The sequence below is a fragment of the Bubalus kerabau genome, chromosome 3, assembly GCF_029407905.1.
Source record: "Bubalus kerabau isolate K-KA32 ecotype Philippines breed swamp buffalo chromosome 3, PCC_UOA_SB_1v2, whole genome shotgun sequence".
NCBI classification, from domain to species: Eukaryota; Metazoa; Chordata; class Mammalia; order Artiodactyla; family Bovidae; genus Bubalus; species Bubalus kerabau.
The window spans coordinates 24,962,125-24,976,545 of record NC_073626.1 but is presented as its reverse complement, the minus strand read 5'-3'; the positions used below and the strand labels follow the sequence as shown (position 1 = coordinate 24,976,545).

At 52.4% G+C, this 14,421-nt stretch overlaps 4 protein-coding genes across 11 annotated transcripts; 2 read left to right on the top strand and 2 right to left on the bottom strand.

The window, feature by feature from the left end:
• The first annotated feature begins 656 nt into the window (after window positions 1–656).
• On the top strand, window positions 657–3,469 carry LY6G6C (lymphocyte antigen 6 family member G6C). The gene is made up of 3 exons (XM_055571108.1): window positions 657–927; window positions 2,241–2,351; window positions 2,805–3,469. The coding sequence occupies exons 1-3, from the start codon at window positions 864–866 to the stop codon at window positions 3,017–3,019; spliced, it is 390 nt and encodes a 129-aa protein (XP_055427083.1). The 5' UTR covers window positions 657–863; the 3' UTR covers window positions 3,020–3,469.
• A 5-nt stretch (window positions 3,470–3,474) lies between these two features.
• On the bottom strand, window positions 3,475–7,067 carry LY6G6D (lymphocyte antigen 6 family member G6D). Of its 3 annotated transcripts, none has more exons than XM_055571105.1 (3): window positions 7,014–7,067; window positions 5,778–5,924; window positions 3,475–4,511 (listed from the first exon to the last, which is right to left on the bottom strand). In XM_055571105.1, the coding sequence occupies exons 2-3, from the start codon at window positions 5,914–5,916 to the stop codon at window positions 4,288–4,290; spliced, it is 363 nt and encodes a 120-aa protein (XP_055427080.1). In that variant the 5' UTR covers window positions 5,917–5,924; window positions 7,014–7,067; the 3' UTR covers window positions 3,475–4,287. The 3 variants fall into 3 exon arrangements, with proteins under 3 accessions (XP_055427080.1, XP_055427081.1, XP_055427079.1); XM_055571106.1 differs by having other exon boundaries at window positions 6,920–7,047; XM_055571104.1 differs by lacking the exon at window positions 7,014–7,067 and adding an exon at window positions 6,019–6,086.
• Window positions 6,819–9,549, top strand: LOC129645738 (lymphocyte antigen 6G6e-like). Of its 6 annotated transcripts, none has more exons than XM_055571100.1 (4): window positions 6,819–6,837; window positions 7,786–7,908; window positions 8,611–8,736; window positions 8,874–9,549. In XM_055571100.1, exons 2-4 carry the CDS (start codon window positions 7,857–7,859, stop codon window positions 9,170–9,172), a joined length of 477 nt encoding a protein of 158 aa, XP_055427075.1. In that variant the 5' UTR covers window positions 6,819–6,837; window positions 7,786–7,856; the 3' UTR covers window positions 9,173–9,549. The 6 variants fall into 6 exon arrangements, with proteins under 6 accessions (XP_055427075.1, XP_055427071.1, XP_055427070.1 ...); XM_055571096.1 differs by having other exon boundaries at window positions 6,823–6,837; window positions 7,786–7,914; XM_055571095.1 differs by lacking the exon at window positions 6,819–6,837 and adding an exon at window positions 7,556–7,644 and having other exon boundaries at window positions 7,786–7,914.
• A 1,428-nt stretch (window positions 9,550–10,977) lies between these two features.
• Window positions 10,978–14,421, bottom strand: LY6G6F (lymphocyte antigen 6 family member G6F). Its single transcript, XM_055571087.1, has 6 exons — window positions 13,721–14,421; window positions 12,896–13,225; window positions 12,548–12,811; window positions 11,481–11,636; window positions 11,271–11,337; window positions 10,978–11,135 (listed from the first exon to the last, which is right to left on the bottom strand). Exons 1-6 carry the CDS (start codon window positions 13,776–13,778, stop codon window positions 11,111–11,113), a joined length of 900 nt encoding a protein of 299 aa, XP_055427062.1. The 5' UTR covers window positions 13,779–14,421; the 3' UTR covers window positions 10,978–11,110.

Genomic DNA, 14,421 nt, shown 5'->3' with positions numbered 1-14,421 from the left:
AATGGCTGAGTCATAGGAGCACTATGTGCTTGCCATTGTGACTATTCCTATTCCTATTTTAGCTGCTACCTCACCTCTCTATGCCCATTCTGTCCCTCCTGGTCCAAGGAGCCGCACCCAGCTGAGCAGGTTTTGGCTGGAGCACGTGCACAGCCCCACACCCTCGGCCTTCACTGCACCAGAGGAACCAAGGCCAGGCCAAACCCAAGTGGAGCCAGGGCAAGGTCCTGAGAACCTTCAGGGGTCCTGAGGCAACCCCTCCTTAACAGGCAGCTCCAGCCCTTGCCTCTGCTGCTATGACATCACACAAACTCATGGTGACATCACAAACCCTACTTCTTCATCCTGTGGCTGAGCAGGGCTTGGGAAAATAAAGTGGGGGCTGAAGTGAGATGAATTTGATGCTTAATTCCTGTCTACATGCCCCTTCCAATGCTCCCCAGGAACTAAAATTTGGTAGTCAGCTGGGGCTGCACCCCATTGTCCATTTCCCAGGAACCAGGAGATGCTCCTACCACCCCAGCCACTATAACATCACAGGGGTCTTTAGTGATACTTCTCCAGAGGATTAGGCAGACAGAGATGTTACTCCTGGGGGCCAGGAGGGTGTGTCTTAGATGGAAACCAAGAAGCAAAATGGAGTTAGTCACTGCTGCACCTGCCCTCCCCATACCTGTCTCTTTCCATCCCCATCCCACTCCTCCACTGGGTCCTGCTTAGCCCCTCCCTAAATGGGGAAGGAGGGGCCACCAGAGGCCAGGGAGGGAGGGACTGTTGTGATTATAAACTCCAAAAAGGCCGCTCAAGTCCCAGACGGAGAGCCAGATCCCTGAAGTCCTGCTCTGTCGGCTGCTGCCGTTCTCATGACCCTCACCATGAGAGCCCTTCTCCTGCTCTCCTTGTCTGCTCTGCTCTGCTGGGTCTCAGGTGAGCCCCTGGGGCCCCTCAGGATGTGGTTCACCTGGTCAGGATTTTTAAACCCTGCCCCAGCCACTGTCCTACAGTACCCACGGATCCCAAGCTCCCTCAGACCCAACTGGCTCAGCTCTCCTGTGCCCCTGTGACAGGGTCCTTGCTCTGTTCTCCCCCATCTCCATCCTTAAGCCTCTTCCCCACCTCCAAAACCCACTCTTCCAGGGTTACAGGTTCCTGGTTCCCCAATTCTCATAAACTCTCATATCCAGTTCCCCTTCTAACCCCACTCCAGGATCCAGTTTACCTGCTTTCTCCTCTCTCCACCTGCACTCAGCCAGGGTGTCCTCCCAGAAACCTAGGCATCCGGCTGGGGCTTCTTTTGCCACCCATCCTCCCATCTACTCCATCAGGGACTTTGTGCTCTGTCCCTCAAGCAGTGGTCTTTCCTAGATCCCCTCCCTGCCCTGCTCCCCCCTGGGGTGCATACTTCCAGGGACACAAGCTCTGTGGAGGATTCCAGGGAGCCAGGGAGATTGCCCTGCCTTCTAGGGAGAGAATGTCAAGGTTGCTCACCCCCAGAATGAGGTGGGTTTCACTGAGAGGTGATCACCAGGCTCCTCCACCCATGGCCTGAACTCTTCCTTCTCTTAAACCTTGAATCAGATGTGGCAGGAACCTTGGGGGTGCCGTCTTCTGTGCTCATCCTCTCCATTTTGGTAAAGTGCTCAGATCTATTCTGATGATCTGCCTCTCAGATACTACTCCTTTCTGTCGGAGACCTACCAGGGTGGGAGGATTTATTTCGGGTCTGCTTTCTCTTCCCACACCCTTGGCAGCCCCAAGAGGTAAAGAATGCTTTGCTTAACTGGCCCCACCAGGTGGCTTTCTTGCCCGCCTTAAGCTCCAAGCCATTCCTGCAAGTGTTGTAACCTCCACGATTGGTTTTTTACTTTGAATATTTCTTCCTATTTCATCTCTTCATCTGTAACCTTCTGAATTCCTTCATCTCCTCCCTAGACACCTACACATTCCTTCCCAGTGGTAGTCTCACATTCCATCCGCCCCCCAGCCCCATTGTTGGTAACTGCCCCTCTTGACTCATCTCCAGATGGGTTGGAGTGAAGAAAGATGTTTAGGGTGTGGGCCATTCACAGACCAACTCCACCCTTACCCACTTCTACGTTTCTTTTGCATCCCTTACCTGTTCTGTCCCTAGCAGACCAAACAGGTCAGAACCCTAACTCAACTGACTCCTCTCCAACCCCACCCACCAGCTTGGCTCATCCCTTGGTGAGTCATGTATTTGGTCACTTGTGTCTTCCCAGCTGATATTCGATGTCACTCCTGCTACAAGCTCCCAGTGCTGGGCTGTGTGGACCGGAAGTCCTGCCGCCTGGAACCAGGACAGCAATGCCTGACAACCCACGCATACATCGGTACCATCCCCTTCTTCAGTGGGGAGCAGGGGCCAGTGGGGGACTCTACGGCTGGGGCTGAGATGGAACAGAGAACTACAGCAATGATAATATTTGGCCAAGGATTACTGTTTCCCAAGCCCCATCCTGTATCTTCACATGGGTTGTTTGAGTTTATGTTCATGACATCCTATGATGTGGATGCTATTATTATATTGAGGAAACAGCCTCTGAAAGAGACAGGAGCAGGTCCAAAGCTTCATGGACAGCAAGCGAGAGGCCCGGGATTGGGGTGAGGGGGCAGGGTAAGGAAGTGCACGAGAAAGGTTAGACTGAGAAGAGATACAGAAGGGCAGGGCCAGGGGCAGAGCTGGGAAGGATGGAAGCCCGAATGGGGTGCATGGGGTGGGGAGATGGACCCAGGCATGCCGGGTGCCTGTCTTTACTAACCTCTTTGCTCCCTCCTAACCCCAGGGAAGATGTGGGTTTTCTCCCGACTTGACTGTGGCACACCAGGAGAGCCCTGTAAGCCGGCGGTCAACCAAACCAACCAGAAGGGGGGCCTAACCTATAACACCACCTGCTGCAGCCAGGACAACTGCAATAGCCCAGCCCCGCGGCCCATGCCGGCCCTGACCCTTGTCTTCCTCACCTCCTTGGCTGGCCTTGGCCTCTGGCTATTGCACTGAGACTGGCTCCATGGCTGCCCCTCCTTCCATCTGCCTTCGCCTGAGCCTCTCTTCTTGTGTCTCCATACCCCCTGCTTCCCTTTGCTCAGAAAAGCATCTCTCCAGATGCTTCATATTGCTTTAACTAGACAGCGGTCTCTCCATCTATCTTTCCACTCACGCCCTCCACTCTGCTTTCCCAGAGAGACCCTTCCCATTTTCCTCGACACCATTCCAGATCCTCCATTGCTTCCAGGGAGAGCTCCCCACTTTGCTTCCTGTGCTTTCCTATGCCCTGTGTGAAGAGCAATTGGAATCTGGAATGGAGTTCTGTCCTGTCCCCAGTGAAGGCTGCCAGGACAAACCCAATAACCTCATCGTATGAGCTGACACTTCAAATCCTGGCTCCCATACATACCTCATCCCCATGCCCACCCCTTTCCATTTCGAGTAATAAACATGTAGAGCCGATCTATTGTGTGTTTATTGTCAGAAGATCTATCGTCAGCAGCCCCCTCCCAGGAAATAACACTCTTAGCCCCACCCCCAACAAAGGGCCCTTCAGGCAGTTTCTCTGGGAGGCCAGGGTTGGGGCAAAGGGAGAAACAGGTTTTTCAGACCTGTCCTTTCTTCCAGTGTCTGGGGGTGGCCCAGTATTTTGAGAAACAATCTTTATCTTATATTTAGGCCACACCTGTGTTGTACTGCCAAGAAGGAGGTGCAAGCCTGACTTGCGGGCTCCTCAGAAGGGGTAGGAGAGTTGCACAGGGATGGGACCTGGGACCCTCCTTCCAGGCCTCAGTCCCTCAGGTTAGAGTCAGAGGCCTCACCTGGCCTGGCAGGTGGGGCACCAGGGCTCTGTCCTGTCACAGTGTTTACACTTCCTTTCTCAATTCCAGATAGTCATATTGGGAGTCAAGTTGCCAATGGGGGGAAGGGGAACAAGCCCAGACAACCAGACTCATTATTCCTGGTGGCCAGCCCAGAGCCCGCTCCCCTCAGTGATCCTTGTTGCTAAGAAAGGCTCTCCCTGGCAACAGGTAGGAGTCACTTAGGGCAGATTCTCCATTGTCCTTTGGGGTTTAGTTGGTTAAGAAGTGTGCCATTGTAGCTAAGTCCACTGATCCTTGATAACCCCTAAACTAGAGCCTGGATGCCCCTGTATTACCCCTTCAGCCCTCTTATCAACAAAAGATGGAATTTTCCAGTCAGCTCTGGAGTGGTTGAGAGATTTTAATGGCTCACAGATCTCCTTCATTTCCTTGCTGCCTTCTCCTCCCCTGCTCCCATTACCCTCTCCAGAGTCCTGGCAAGAGCCAGGCCAGCATGGTGACTGCGGCAGCCACAATGCTCATGGGGGCCGCAGTGCTCACCACAGCACCGTTGCACAGGTCGCCAACGCAGCAGTCCCTGTGGGTCGTATAAGTTATGTCTCCCACCACTTCTGTCTCCACTCGATTGCAATGATGGGCTGCCACGCAGGCTGGATGGTGATGAATCAAGGTCACTGAAGCTGAGAGAGAAAATGAGACTGGGGTGTTGAACTCCTGGCTTGAGGACTTGCCTTCTGGGGCAGAGCAGATATGATTTCAAGGAGCCTAAAGGGCTCCTCCGCCCCCCTCAAAAAACACCTCCCTGAAACCAAGTGATCACAGTTAACATGCTGACATCGTGAAGCCCTAACAGCATCCACTGAAAGGGACCAACATCACTTCTTTCCCCAAACTCAGGACCTCAGTCTAATCACAAGAAAACATCAGGTTAATCCAAGTTGCAGGACATTCTTTAAAATAACGCATCAGTATCAAATATCAGAGATCAAGTAAAAGTATCAAGATCAAGAAATACAAAGAAAAGGAAAAAAGTGTCAATATCATAGAATCAAAGGAAGACTCAGCACAGCCACAGAGAGGTGACAACTAAGATAGGAGAGCAAAAACCAGTGGATCCTGGATCAGAAAAAGGACATGAAAGGGACAACAGGCTACATCGAGTAAGGTCTGTAGATTAGTCTTACTGACCAGTGTTATATTCTGATTTTGCTAATTGTACTGTGGTTATATGGGCTTCCCAATTGGCTCAGTGGTAGAGAATCTGTCTGCCAATGCAGGAGATGCAAAAGACGAAGATTTGATCCTTGGGTCGGGAAGATCTCCTAGAGATGGAAATGGCAACCCACTCCAGTATTCTAGCCTGGAAAATCCCATGGACAGAGGAGCCTGGTGGGCTGCAGTCCATAGGGTCACAGAGAGTCAGACACAACTGAGCGACTAAGACACTGACTACACGCACACTATGGTGATGGAAGACATTAACATTACAGGAAGTTGGGTAAGGATATACAGTGCCAACCTGTACTATTTTTGAATAAAATTAACTTTTCTGTCAATCTAAAATTATTTTGAAATTTAAAAAATTAGACTATACATACACACATACTTCCCTGGACCTTAGTTGATGCCTCAGAGTAGAAGTTTGGTTGAATATTTCGGTCCCTACCCTCAAGGTAGAGAGCTTTTTCAACCATTTGTGAGTACATGGGCCTATGAGTCTCTTTCTGGAGGGTAAAGAGGAGGCAGGTGAGGCCACGCAGACAGCAGGCTTCCGGGGGCTCAGTGCCAGGAGCCAGAAGGGGCTCCAGGCCGCTTCATTCTGACAGCGGCACCATCTGCCCAGAGCTCGACTGAGCCTGGAAGGTTCTGGAAGCCAGAAGGACCGAAGTAGTAGGGGCTGGAGGCAGGGAGGGGCTGGGAGGAAGAGGGACACACTGAGGACTCACGGTTTCCAGGCAGTTTGGTCTGTGCCAGGTCTGGTTGGGGTTTGCGCTCCAGGAAGCCGCAGCGCTCGTCCTCTCCGCAAGTGGTCACCGTCTCTTTGCAGGAGCCGCTGGGGCCTCCACCGCAGTCATAGCACCGCATGCGGTTTCCTGGGGGGAGAGAAGAGGTGCTGGATCAGGCGCTCGGGGGTGGCTGGCACAGGGCGACAGGCCTCTGTGACAGGCGCCCCGGGTGCCTCCTTACCCAAGGCAGCCCCCAGCAAGGTGCTGAGCAGGATCCCAGCAAAGAGGGGGTTCATTGCGTCTGCCTGTGTCTGTAGCGCCTCTCCCTCCCGCCCACCCCCCTCCCTGGTGTTCACTCTGCCGGCCTTTTATCCCTGTTGCCTTGGGCTTTATAGGGCAATAAAAAGGAAGGAAAGAGTCTGTCTCCCCTAGAAGGCACTGGGGCCCCAGTGGGGACAGGGAGGCCCCCCTGGGGGAGGACTCCCCAGGAGAGAAAGAGCACTCAGCATCCTCTGATGTCCCCGAATTCCTCCATCTCAGAAACACGTCTAAAACGGTGGCCCCAGAACTCCTGGGGTTCTTAAGACCCTTTCAGAGAGTCCTGGACAGTCTTCCTTTTCCAGCTACATATCTGTCAGATTTTCTTCATATATTCAATCAAAATCCCAACAGGCTGAATGCAGAAGCAGATGTGAAAACCCAGCCATCTTCTGTTTCTTCTGTTAAGCCCCATATTAAATAGATTCCCCAAAGGGTAAAGAAATGCCACTCTTCTCACTATACTGTTGGGGAAGACATTATTTTTCACAAAAATGTGTTTTGTTAACATGTAACAGTTTCTGACCACCTCGTTGGTCTTTCCTGGTGGCTCAGTGGTAAAGAATCCCCTCCCAAAACAGGAGATGCACATTCCATCCCTGGGTGGGGAAGATCCCCTGGAGGAGGAAATGGCAACCCACTCTAGTATTCTTGCCTGGAAAATTCCATGGACAGAGGAGCCTGGAGGTTCCTGGGGTCGCAAAGGGTCAGACACGACTTAGGGACTAAATAACAACAACAGGTTTATCGCTTTATATTTTTTAATGAATCTGTTAAAATGTTCTGCTTTAATTTCTCATATAGCAAATATTGATATAACTTACATAATACAAACTCTTTGGGGTCTTCAGTAATTTTTGAGTGTAAAGAGGTCTTGAGATTAAAAAATGTTTTTGAAAACTGCTACTCAGTAGATACCTGTGTCTCCTCTGTCTCACTCCCCACCCCGTCTGCTTCTAACTCCTGGTACAGTCTGTCCTGATTCCCCAGGTGCTGACTCTTAAGAGACCCCAGTCTCTTAAGCCCCAGTCTTCCAGACTCTACCCCCGACCCAAATCTTATCCCTGCCTTCCTTCCTAGTCTTTCTGAACCCTACCCCTGCACCAGTGGAAATACATCAGTCCCTCTGGCCTCACCCATGATTAATTATTTCCTCTAATGTAGTAAAGCTGGGAGAGATAATTATGGGGTACAGATGTTGAAGCTTGGGGGATCAAAGGGATGGGCAGCTAGGTGGGGTCTGTAGCTGCGTTTGTGGGTTGGTGGGTGGGTGGGGGCTTGCTGAGTCCACACTCAAACACCACTTGCAAAACAGATCTGGGCCAGGGCTGTTTAGGAGAGTGACCTTGAGAGACTTAAATGCACAGAAGGGGAAGACAGACAAACAAAAACAAGGAGATGAAAGAGCAAAGAGCAGCTTGAGACAAGGAAAGGGAGGGAGAGGAGGAGGAGGGAAAGTGACAGACGCTGACAGACACCATTCAAGAGCGACAGACAAGCAAAGAGTAAGCTGCAAGAATAGAGAAGACCCTCAGGGCACGAGCCTCTGGTAGGAGGCAGGGAGGGTGTGAGAGCTTCAGGGCCAGGAACTCCCCTGTTTCAGGCTGTTGAGTCTGGTCCCTGTTCCGCCTCACCCTCAGATTCACTCCCTAGGTGTGTTTGTTTACTGGTCCCTCCCTGTCTCACTCAGATGCTCCAGCTCTAGGATCTCAGGGTGCAGATCACATTCTCCCAGACTCCTGAGCCCCGCCGGGTCCAGACATGGGTACCTCCAGCATCTTCCTCTGCATCCTGTTCCTTGGTGGGCCACTGGGTAAGGGTGAGCTGGAGAATCCTGGGGGACAGGGAGCAGGGTAGGGCGGTGGTGGTGGCAGGGGTTTGTGAAGGAGCCTGAGAGCTAGGGGTAGGGGGTTGAGGGAGAGGGTGCTGACCTATGCCGAGGAGAGAGCTGTAGCGGGTTTGGAAAGAAGAGCTACTGGGAATGGTCTCGGGCCAGCCTGATGAGGTGGAATAAGAAAGATTTCCTTTCAAAGGCATTTGAGAATAACTGTCTCTTCCTTGTGGCATCTTTGACAAACCTCTGTCTCCCCTGACCCTTACCTCACCTCTTGCTTCTTTGCTGGGCACCTTGGTCAATGTTAATTCCTATTTTCTCATCCAACTCAGCACCATCTGTTTAATTTCTTCACTGGCACCCCCTCCTGGCTCCAGCCCGGCTTTTTGCGTCATTCTCTGTGTTCACCTCTGATTCCCTTGGCTTCTCTTCATGTCTGTGTATTTCTCGCATGCTCCCTGTATCCCTCGTGCCTCTCTGCCTTTTCCTTTTCGTGTGTGGTCTCCTCTCCCTTCTCTGTCTCTTTTTCTACTTGGGTCTGCTTCTCCCTCCATTTCGCCACCCCACTTTCCCCACTTTGTGTATCACCTCTGTCTGTGCAGCCCATTCCCGAATCTGGGCTGGGCCTCTCACCCGTCCTGTCTGCCTCTCCTCCCTGATGGATCTCCATGGACTCCACAGGTCTTGCCGCCTCCCTGGCCCAGAGACAGCTCCGCTGTTACACCTGCAACTTTGCCAAACCCTGCTACCCTGTTCCCACCAAGTGTCAGGAGGATGAAGTTTGTGGCATCAGTATTGGTACCTCAGGTAGGAGGACTCTGGTCTGATGGACGTTCCCTAGGTTTTTCCCACTGCTATCCAATCCTGCCTTTCGTGGGACCCCACGGCCCTTGCCTCCTTCCTGCCCTCAGTTCCCCCCTCCCCCAACCATCTCTGTCCCATAGAACAGAGTGAGGTCATCGAGCGGAAGGGCTGCCTCCCAAGGGCCGAGTGCTCCCTGCAGGGCCACACCACCTACTGGTCCCGCTCCTACACTCTTCGACACCACTGCTGTGAGCAGGACCTGTGCAACTCGGCTACCACGCCGCGCCAGCTCCCCAGCTTCCTCCTCATCACCCTGCTTGTCCTCCTGGCCAGCTTCACCTGGGGAGGCCACCAGCCTCCAGTTCAAGACTCCTCCACTGTCACTGCAGCCCTGGCAACACCTACACAGAGATCTTTGGAGATCTGCCCAAGAACCTGACTGTGTACAGAGATCTCAGATCCGTGGGCTCAGCACCTTCACAGGCCCCTCCCCAAACCTGATTCCTCCAGACATTGCTCCAGCCCCTAGCTGCCCAGAGGAACGTTCCCAGAGCCCAGCCTCATAAAGAAGATGTGCCCTAAATCCTTGGTCTTTTCTAGATGCTTGTTTCTGATGCATTCTGTAATCCCCAGCTCTCTGGCAAGGCAGGTGTTTGAAGGAGCTGTGGGTCCCAGGCAAGGGAATGGAAGGAGCATCAAGTGTGATGAGGAAGAGAGTTCTGCTAGGAAAGATTAATTTGGTAGATCAGGAAGGAAGGCTTGGGGAACTATGAAGAGTAAATGTAATAAAAGTGCTATCTGGAAGTTCAGTAACACTGCTCTGTGTGTGTGTGTGTGTGTACCTGTGCAGGCACGCATGCTATCTCTAACAGCAAGATAGAGCTGCTTAGCAGGTTCGGAAGGGGTGCTGGCACCTGAACCACGACTTTCACTTCATCCGCCATCTGTCGTTGGCATCCTCCTTCTTGCCAATAGCTTACTTAAGCCACTGCAGCGTAAAGGTTTTTAGGTGACACCTCCAAGAACGCTTTTCTCCAGTGAAGCCCAAGCTTGAGCAGATTTCAAAGGGGCCCTCGTGGAGTGGTGAGGGTGTGGCTGGGAGGCCAGCTCCATGCTGCCTGAGACTAGGAGCACCAGCACCCTCTCCCATTCCACAAGCCCAGACTTGTCATTCACTCATCATACAACACGCAGGGCCCAGTTACACACCCCACCAGGGAATTCACCCACCCACCGCTGTGGACACTCCCTCTGCCCAGGGAGATAGCTTGTGTGTGACTCGTGGGGCCCCCAGGACGTCAGGGCGATAAGCTGTGCCCTGCTCCGGATGCCACAGGATAAGGAGGGGGAGCGCCTACGATAAGGAGGGAACCATGGGGTGGCGGCTAGGCAAGGGCACCCCCCACCCGTCCTGACTCCATACCCCCCCCTTCCATCTGAGGAAGTCTGGCGTCTGATTAGAGGTGCTGATTCTCTCTCAATTTCTTCTTTGTGAGGATGAGATGGCAGTGAGGATCTGGCTTAATTTAGAGGTGAGTCTTCTTTCCATTCTTCTGTCCTTCAATCCTCCTTCTTTATACTTCCAATTTTCCTCTCTCTCTCTCTCTCTCCATCTCTTCCCTTTTCCTGTGACTTGTGCCTCTTTCCTTCCCTCTTCTTCAGTTTCTACTGTTTGTCCTTCGGTACCCTCATAACTGATTCTCTACTGCTAAGTCACTTCAGTCATGTCTGACTCTGTGTGACCCCATAGACGGCAGCCCACCAGGCTCCCCCATCCCTGGGATTCTCCAGGCAAGAACACTGGAGTGGGGTGCCATTTCCTTCTCCGATGCATGAAAGTGAAAAGTGAAAGTGAAGTTGCTCAGTCGTGTTCGACTGTTAGCGACCCCATGGACTGCAGCCTACCAGGCTCCTCCACCCATGGGATTTTCCAGGCAAGAGTACTGGAGTGGGGTGCCATTGCCTTCTCCAAACTGATTCTCTACCACTGCTCAAGTCTCTGGATTCCTGTCTCCTTTCTTCCCATCCTCACCTCTCCCCAGCCCCTGCCAGTTACCCCAGGCTCCCCTGAACTCTATGGTACTGCAGGCTCAGGGCCACCCCTCCACTGGCTACAGCAAGACAGGAAACCACACCCTTTCATAAGTGACATCATGGAATAATGCTTCTTCTTTCCTTCAGCCCCCAGCCCCTTAACACACACACATACACTCATATACACACACTCTCACAGACACACACAGCTTGGCTGGAGACCAACCGGACTGTGAAATAGCACTCCAAGCCCCTCCCCCCTTGCCAAGGTTTTCGTGAATCCTTCAGGTGCCACATGGCCAGGGAGTCAGCAGGTCACACTTCCTAGCAGATGTCCTCGAGATCACCTGGCTTTAGGGGCAGGTGGGCTGTGGGTTTTGCAAAGCAGAAAGACAGATTAAGGATACTTCCATCCTCCACCTCCTTGGGAACCAGCATCCCATCCCTACCCCAACTTCAGTCTCCTCCGAGATTTAAGCCTCTGCCCTCTAGTAGCTCCTCACCTGAGATGGGCCAAATGGATGTTCTCATAGACCTGGATCTCGGGTTTGAACTGAGGAAATGAGGCATCTGGAGAGGAAAAAGCCTTATGAAGTGCAGCAGAGAAGTCACCAGGTGACTCAGAGCTATCTTCCTTACCCCACCTTCTCCTCTAGAGAAGAAGGAGAGAGAGGTGAGATATGAGTCCCCCCCTCTGGGAAGGAGGGACTCACTTCTGTGTTGAGCCCCCTGGGCCCTCTGCCTCCAGAGCATGACGCCAAGGACCACAATGGTGAACCCCTGGCCCACTGTGAGCAACAGTGTCAGGATCCAGGCCACATCCCAGTCTGCGGAAGGGGCACAGAGGGCAGGGGAGGCATCCGTGGAGGCTGCAGTTAAGGGCAGGACAAGAGGGATTAGGAGGGAGGCTGGGAGGGGAGTCTGTCCCTTGTGTCCCAAACAGAGGCTTTCCCCCCATAGTTTGGTGGTTTTTTCCAAAACAAGACTTCTTTGCCCCCACTATCCACTACCCCACTTAGCCTCTCACCCTGATCTCATGAACCAACATTGATATTGAATGGTGATGCCCTCACAGGCTACACACAGATGGCTAACTTTGGGTTGAACCATCAACCGTAACTCTGATTTTTTTCCTCATGCCCTACACAGTAATTCACCCTTTTAAGAAAATAAGAACGTGCCTTCTGTTTATTCATTCTTCCATTCATCTACTCCACAGGCATTCGCTGAGTGCCCCCCACATGCCAGACCCCAGATTAGGTGCTGAGGACGTAGAGGGAAATAAAATCCCATCACTGCCCTTTGCTTACCAAAATAATGGCCATTTGCTCCTCCCTCCTGCCTTGTGAATGGGTTATTCTACATCCAATAGCATTCTTTCTCTGTATAATGGACTTCTTATTGTAAAACAATTATATATTTTTTCTCCTTCTGCCTCCACCATCAATGGGCCATTATAACATCGGTGCATATATCCTTTCCTCAACAAAGAACTGCCCCAGCAGTAATTCTTACTTTCTTCCTTTCTGCTAAGGGCTATTACACAAAAATCATAGATTATCCACCAGAATTCTTCTTCTCCCTGTTGGCTTATGGTCTGTCCGATGAGAAATCTGGCTTAACCAACCCCCTTTTCTGTTATGGATTCAATCGAGAAAAGAAAAATAGCCCTCCTCCTACAGGCAGTGGAGGAAAATAACAGCCAATAACAGACTCCCTAACTAGCAGTAGGGGATGTGTTGGAGGCAAAAATCCCTTCCCTTATTGTCTCTTAGTTCACCTGCCAGGCTAAAGCTGATCCCTTTGTTTTGAGGCACAAGGCAGCGGATGATTCCTGGTTTACGTGCTCTGGGCTCAGGAAGCCCCTCCCCAGGACACACCAAGAGCAGGGTAGCCCCATCACCCCAGAAGGACTGCACATCCCCCTTCACAGGACCCTTCCCCTCCTGCCAGGTCACAGAGTCCAGGCTCCTGGCAGGGATCACAGAACATAGGAGGACAGAGCAGGAAGATCCATCTGCAGCCCTCGCAGAGAACTGGGATCCTGGAGGGAGAGAGGGACTGCTCAGTTCTTTGTCTGGACTTCCCTGGCTCCCAGCAGCCCCTGGTGTGCAGGGCCTCCACTCACCTCTGAGCACGGAGACGTCATACACCCTCCAATTCTGGTACCTGTAGCGCTGACCCAGCACAGCACACCAGTACCGCCCAGCATCTCCTGCCTTGGACCCTTCCAGCCACAAAGAGTAGTTTCCCAGCAGTTTGAGCCTGGATTCCCTTCTGGGCTTCCCAGGGTCTCGGGAGGGCCTGGCCACTTGGACATGGGCCACGAAAGCAGTGGAGGAGCCTGATGCCGGGCTGTGGAACCAGGACAGGAATTCGTCCCCATGCAGGGCAGGTGGTGAAGGACATGGCAGCTCCAGTGCCTCCCCCAAGACCACATAGATGGCCTGGATGCTGTCTGTGGGGAGGGGGCAGTGTGAGACCAGAGACCTCCATCAGGTCAGCGATCCCACCCCTCCACCTCCCACCCCTGGCTTCCTCTCTTCTGGGGTCCCCCAGCACTGGGCCTGACTGTGAGCTCCTTTCTCAAGTGACAGCTACAAAAAAGTGAGACGGAGAGAAGAGGGTAAGGCTTTCCCCACCTCTCCTCCAGCGAATGCAGGGATCTGAGGGCAGGAGGGCGAAGGCTGGAATAGCCGACAAATGCCCGTATCCCTTCCTTTCGCTTTTCCTTTTCTGAATGAGCATTTACGTGTCCGCTCTTATTTTCTAAAGGTGCCTGATCTGGACCCTCACCGACTCTGAATCTTTCCTAATATTAGAGGCAGGGGGAGGTCAACGGGTAGATCTATCTTCTCGAGCCAAACACCTTCCCAGACCCCTAAGGAGAAACAGCAGCAGTCCCTTGCAACCCTGTGGAAAAGTGAAGAATCCCCCTACCCCTTCTCCTTACCTGCTTCAGCCTGGGGAAGCCCACATAGGAACAGAAGGAGGAGAAATAAGACAGTCATGGGGAGAGCTTACCAAGTTCTCTTGTCTGGGACCTGCTATTCCCAGGGAGGAAACAAAGCCCAGATAAAAGCCTATATTCCCTAGTCTGGAGTGACATGGGCCTCTGAGGGGGATGGGAATGCCGGGGAGATAAAGCCCAGCTGAATGTCCACTGGGAAAAAAGTAGCAACCACCTTTCCATGCCAAGAAAGGACCAGTTCAGGCCACTCCAAGGATAATCTCCTCATGCTTCAGACTCCACATCGGCTGAAGAACTCAGATCAAAGACTGTCCGTGCTAAGAAGCCTGCCTGTGCAGAGACTTGCCTGGTGGTCCAGTGGCTGAGACTCCACACTCCCAATTCAGGGGGCCCAGGGTTCTATCCCTGGTCAGGGAACTAGATCCCACCTGCCACAACGAAAGATCCTGCATGCCACAACTATTCATAAAAAAAATATCCTGCAACTAAGACCCAGTGCAGCCAAATAAATTAATTAATTAAAATAAATTTAAAAAGGACTTCCCTGGTGGTCTAGTGGTTAAGAATCTGCCTGCCAATTCAGGGGACATGGGTTTGACCCCTGGTTTGGTGGCTTAGTTGGTAGCCTGCCTGCAATGTCGGAGACCCAGGTTCAATCCCTGGGTCAGGAAGATCCCCTGGAG

What these genes read in the sequence shown, in the direction of transcription:
- LY6G6C (XM_055571108.1), top strand. Translation starts at nt 864, where the DNA reads ATGACCCTCACCATGAGAGCCCTTCTCCTGCTCTCCTTGTCTGCTCTG. An exon ending in TCTGCTCTGCTGGGTCTCAG is followed by an intron (nt 928 to 2,240) that starts GTGAGCCCCTGG and finishes GTGTCTTCCCAG; the next exon opens with CTGATATTCGATGTCACTCC. An exon ending in GACAACCCACGCATACATCG is followed by an intron (nt 2,352 to 2,804) that starts GTACCATCCCCT and finishes TCCTAACCCCAG; the next exon opens with GGAAGATGTGGGTTTTCTCC.
- LY6G6F (XM_055571087.1), bottom strand. Translation starts at nt 13,778, where the DNA reads ATGACTGTCTTATTTCTCCTCCTTCTGTTCCTATGTGGGCTTCCCCAG. An exon ending in TGACGTCTCCGTGCTCAGAG is followed by an intron (nt 12,812 to 12,895) that starts GTGAGTGGAGGC and finishes CTCTCCCTCCAG; the next exon opens with GATCCCAGTTCTCTGCGAGG. An exon ending in CCAGGGGGCTCAACACAGAA is followed by an intron (nt 11,338 to 11,480) that starts GTGAGTCCCTCC and finishes TTTCCTCTCCAG; the next exon opens with ATGCCTCATTTCCTCAGTTC.
- LY6G6D (XM_055571104.1), bottom strand. Translation starts at nt 6,073, where the DNA reads ATGAACCCCCTCTTTGCTGGGATCCTGCTCAGCACCTTGCTGGGGGCT. An exon ending in CTTGCTGGGGGCTGCCTTGG is followed by an intron (nt 5,925 to 6,018) that starts GTAAGGAGGCAC and finishes CTCTCCCCCCAG; the next exon opens with GAAACCGCATGCGGTGCTAT. An exon ending in GACCAAACTGCCTGGAAACC is followed by an intron (nt 4,512 to 5,777) that starts GTGAGTCCTCAG and finishes TTTCTCTCTCAG; the next exon opens with CTTCAGTGACCTTGATTCAT.
- LOC129645738 (XM_055571096.1), top strand. Translation starts at nt 7,857, where the DNA reads ATGGGTACCTCCAGCATCTTCCTCTGCATCCTGTTCCTTGGTGGGCCA. An exon ending in TGGTGGGCCACTGGGTAAGG is followed by an intron (nt 7,915 to 8,610) that starts GTGAGCTGGAGA and finishes TGGACTCCACAG; the next exon opens with GTCTTGCCGCCTCCCTGGCC. An exon ending in CATCAGTATTGGTACCTCAG is followed by an intron (nt 8,737 to 8,873) that starts GTAGGAGGACTC and finishes TCTGTCCCATAG; the next exon opens with AACAGAGTGAGGTCATCGAG.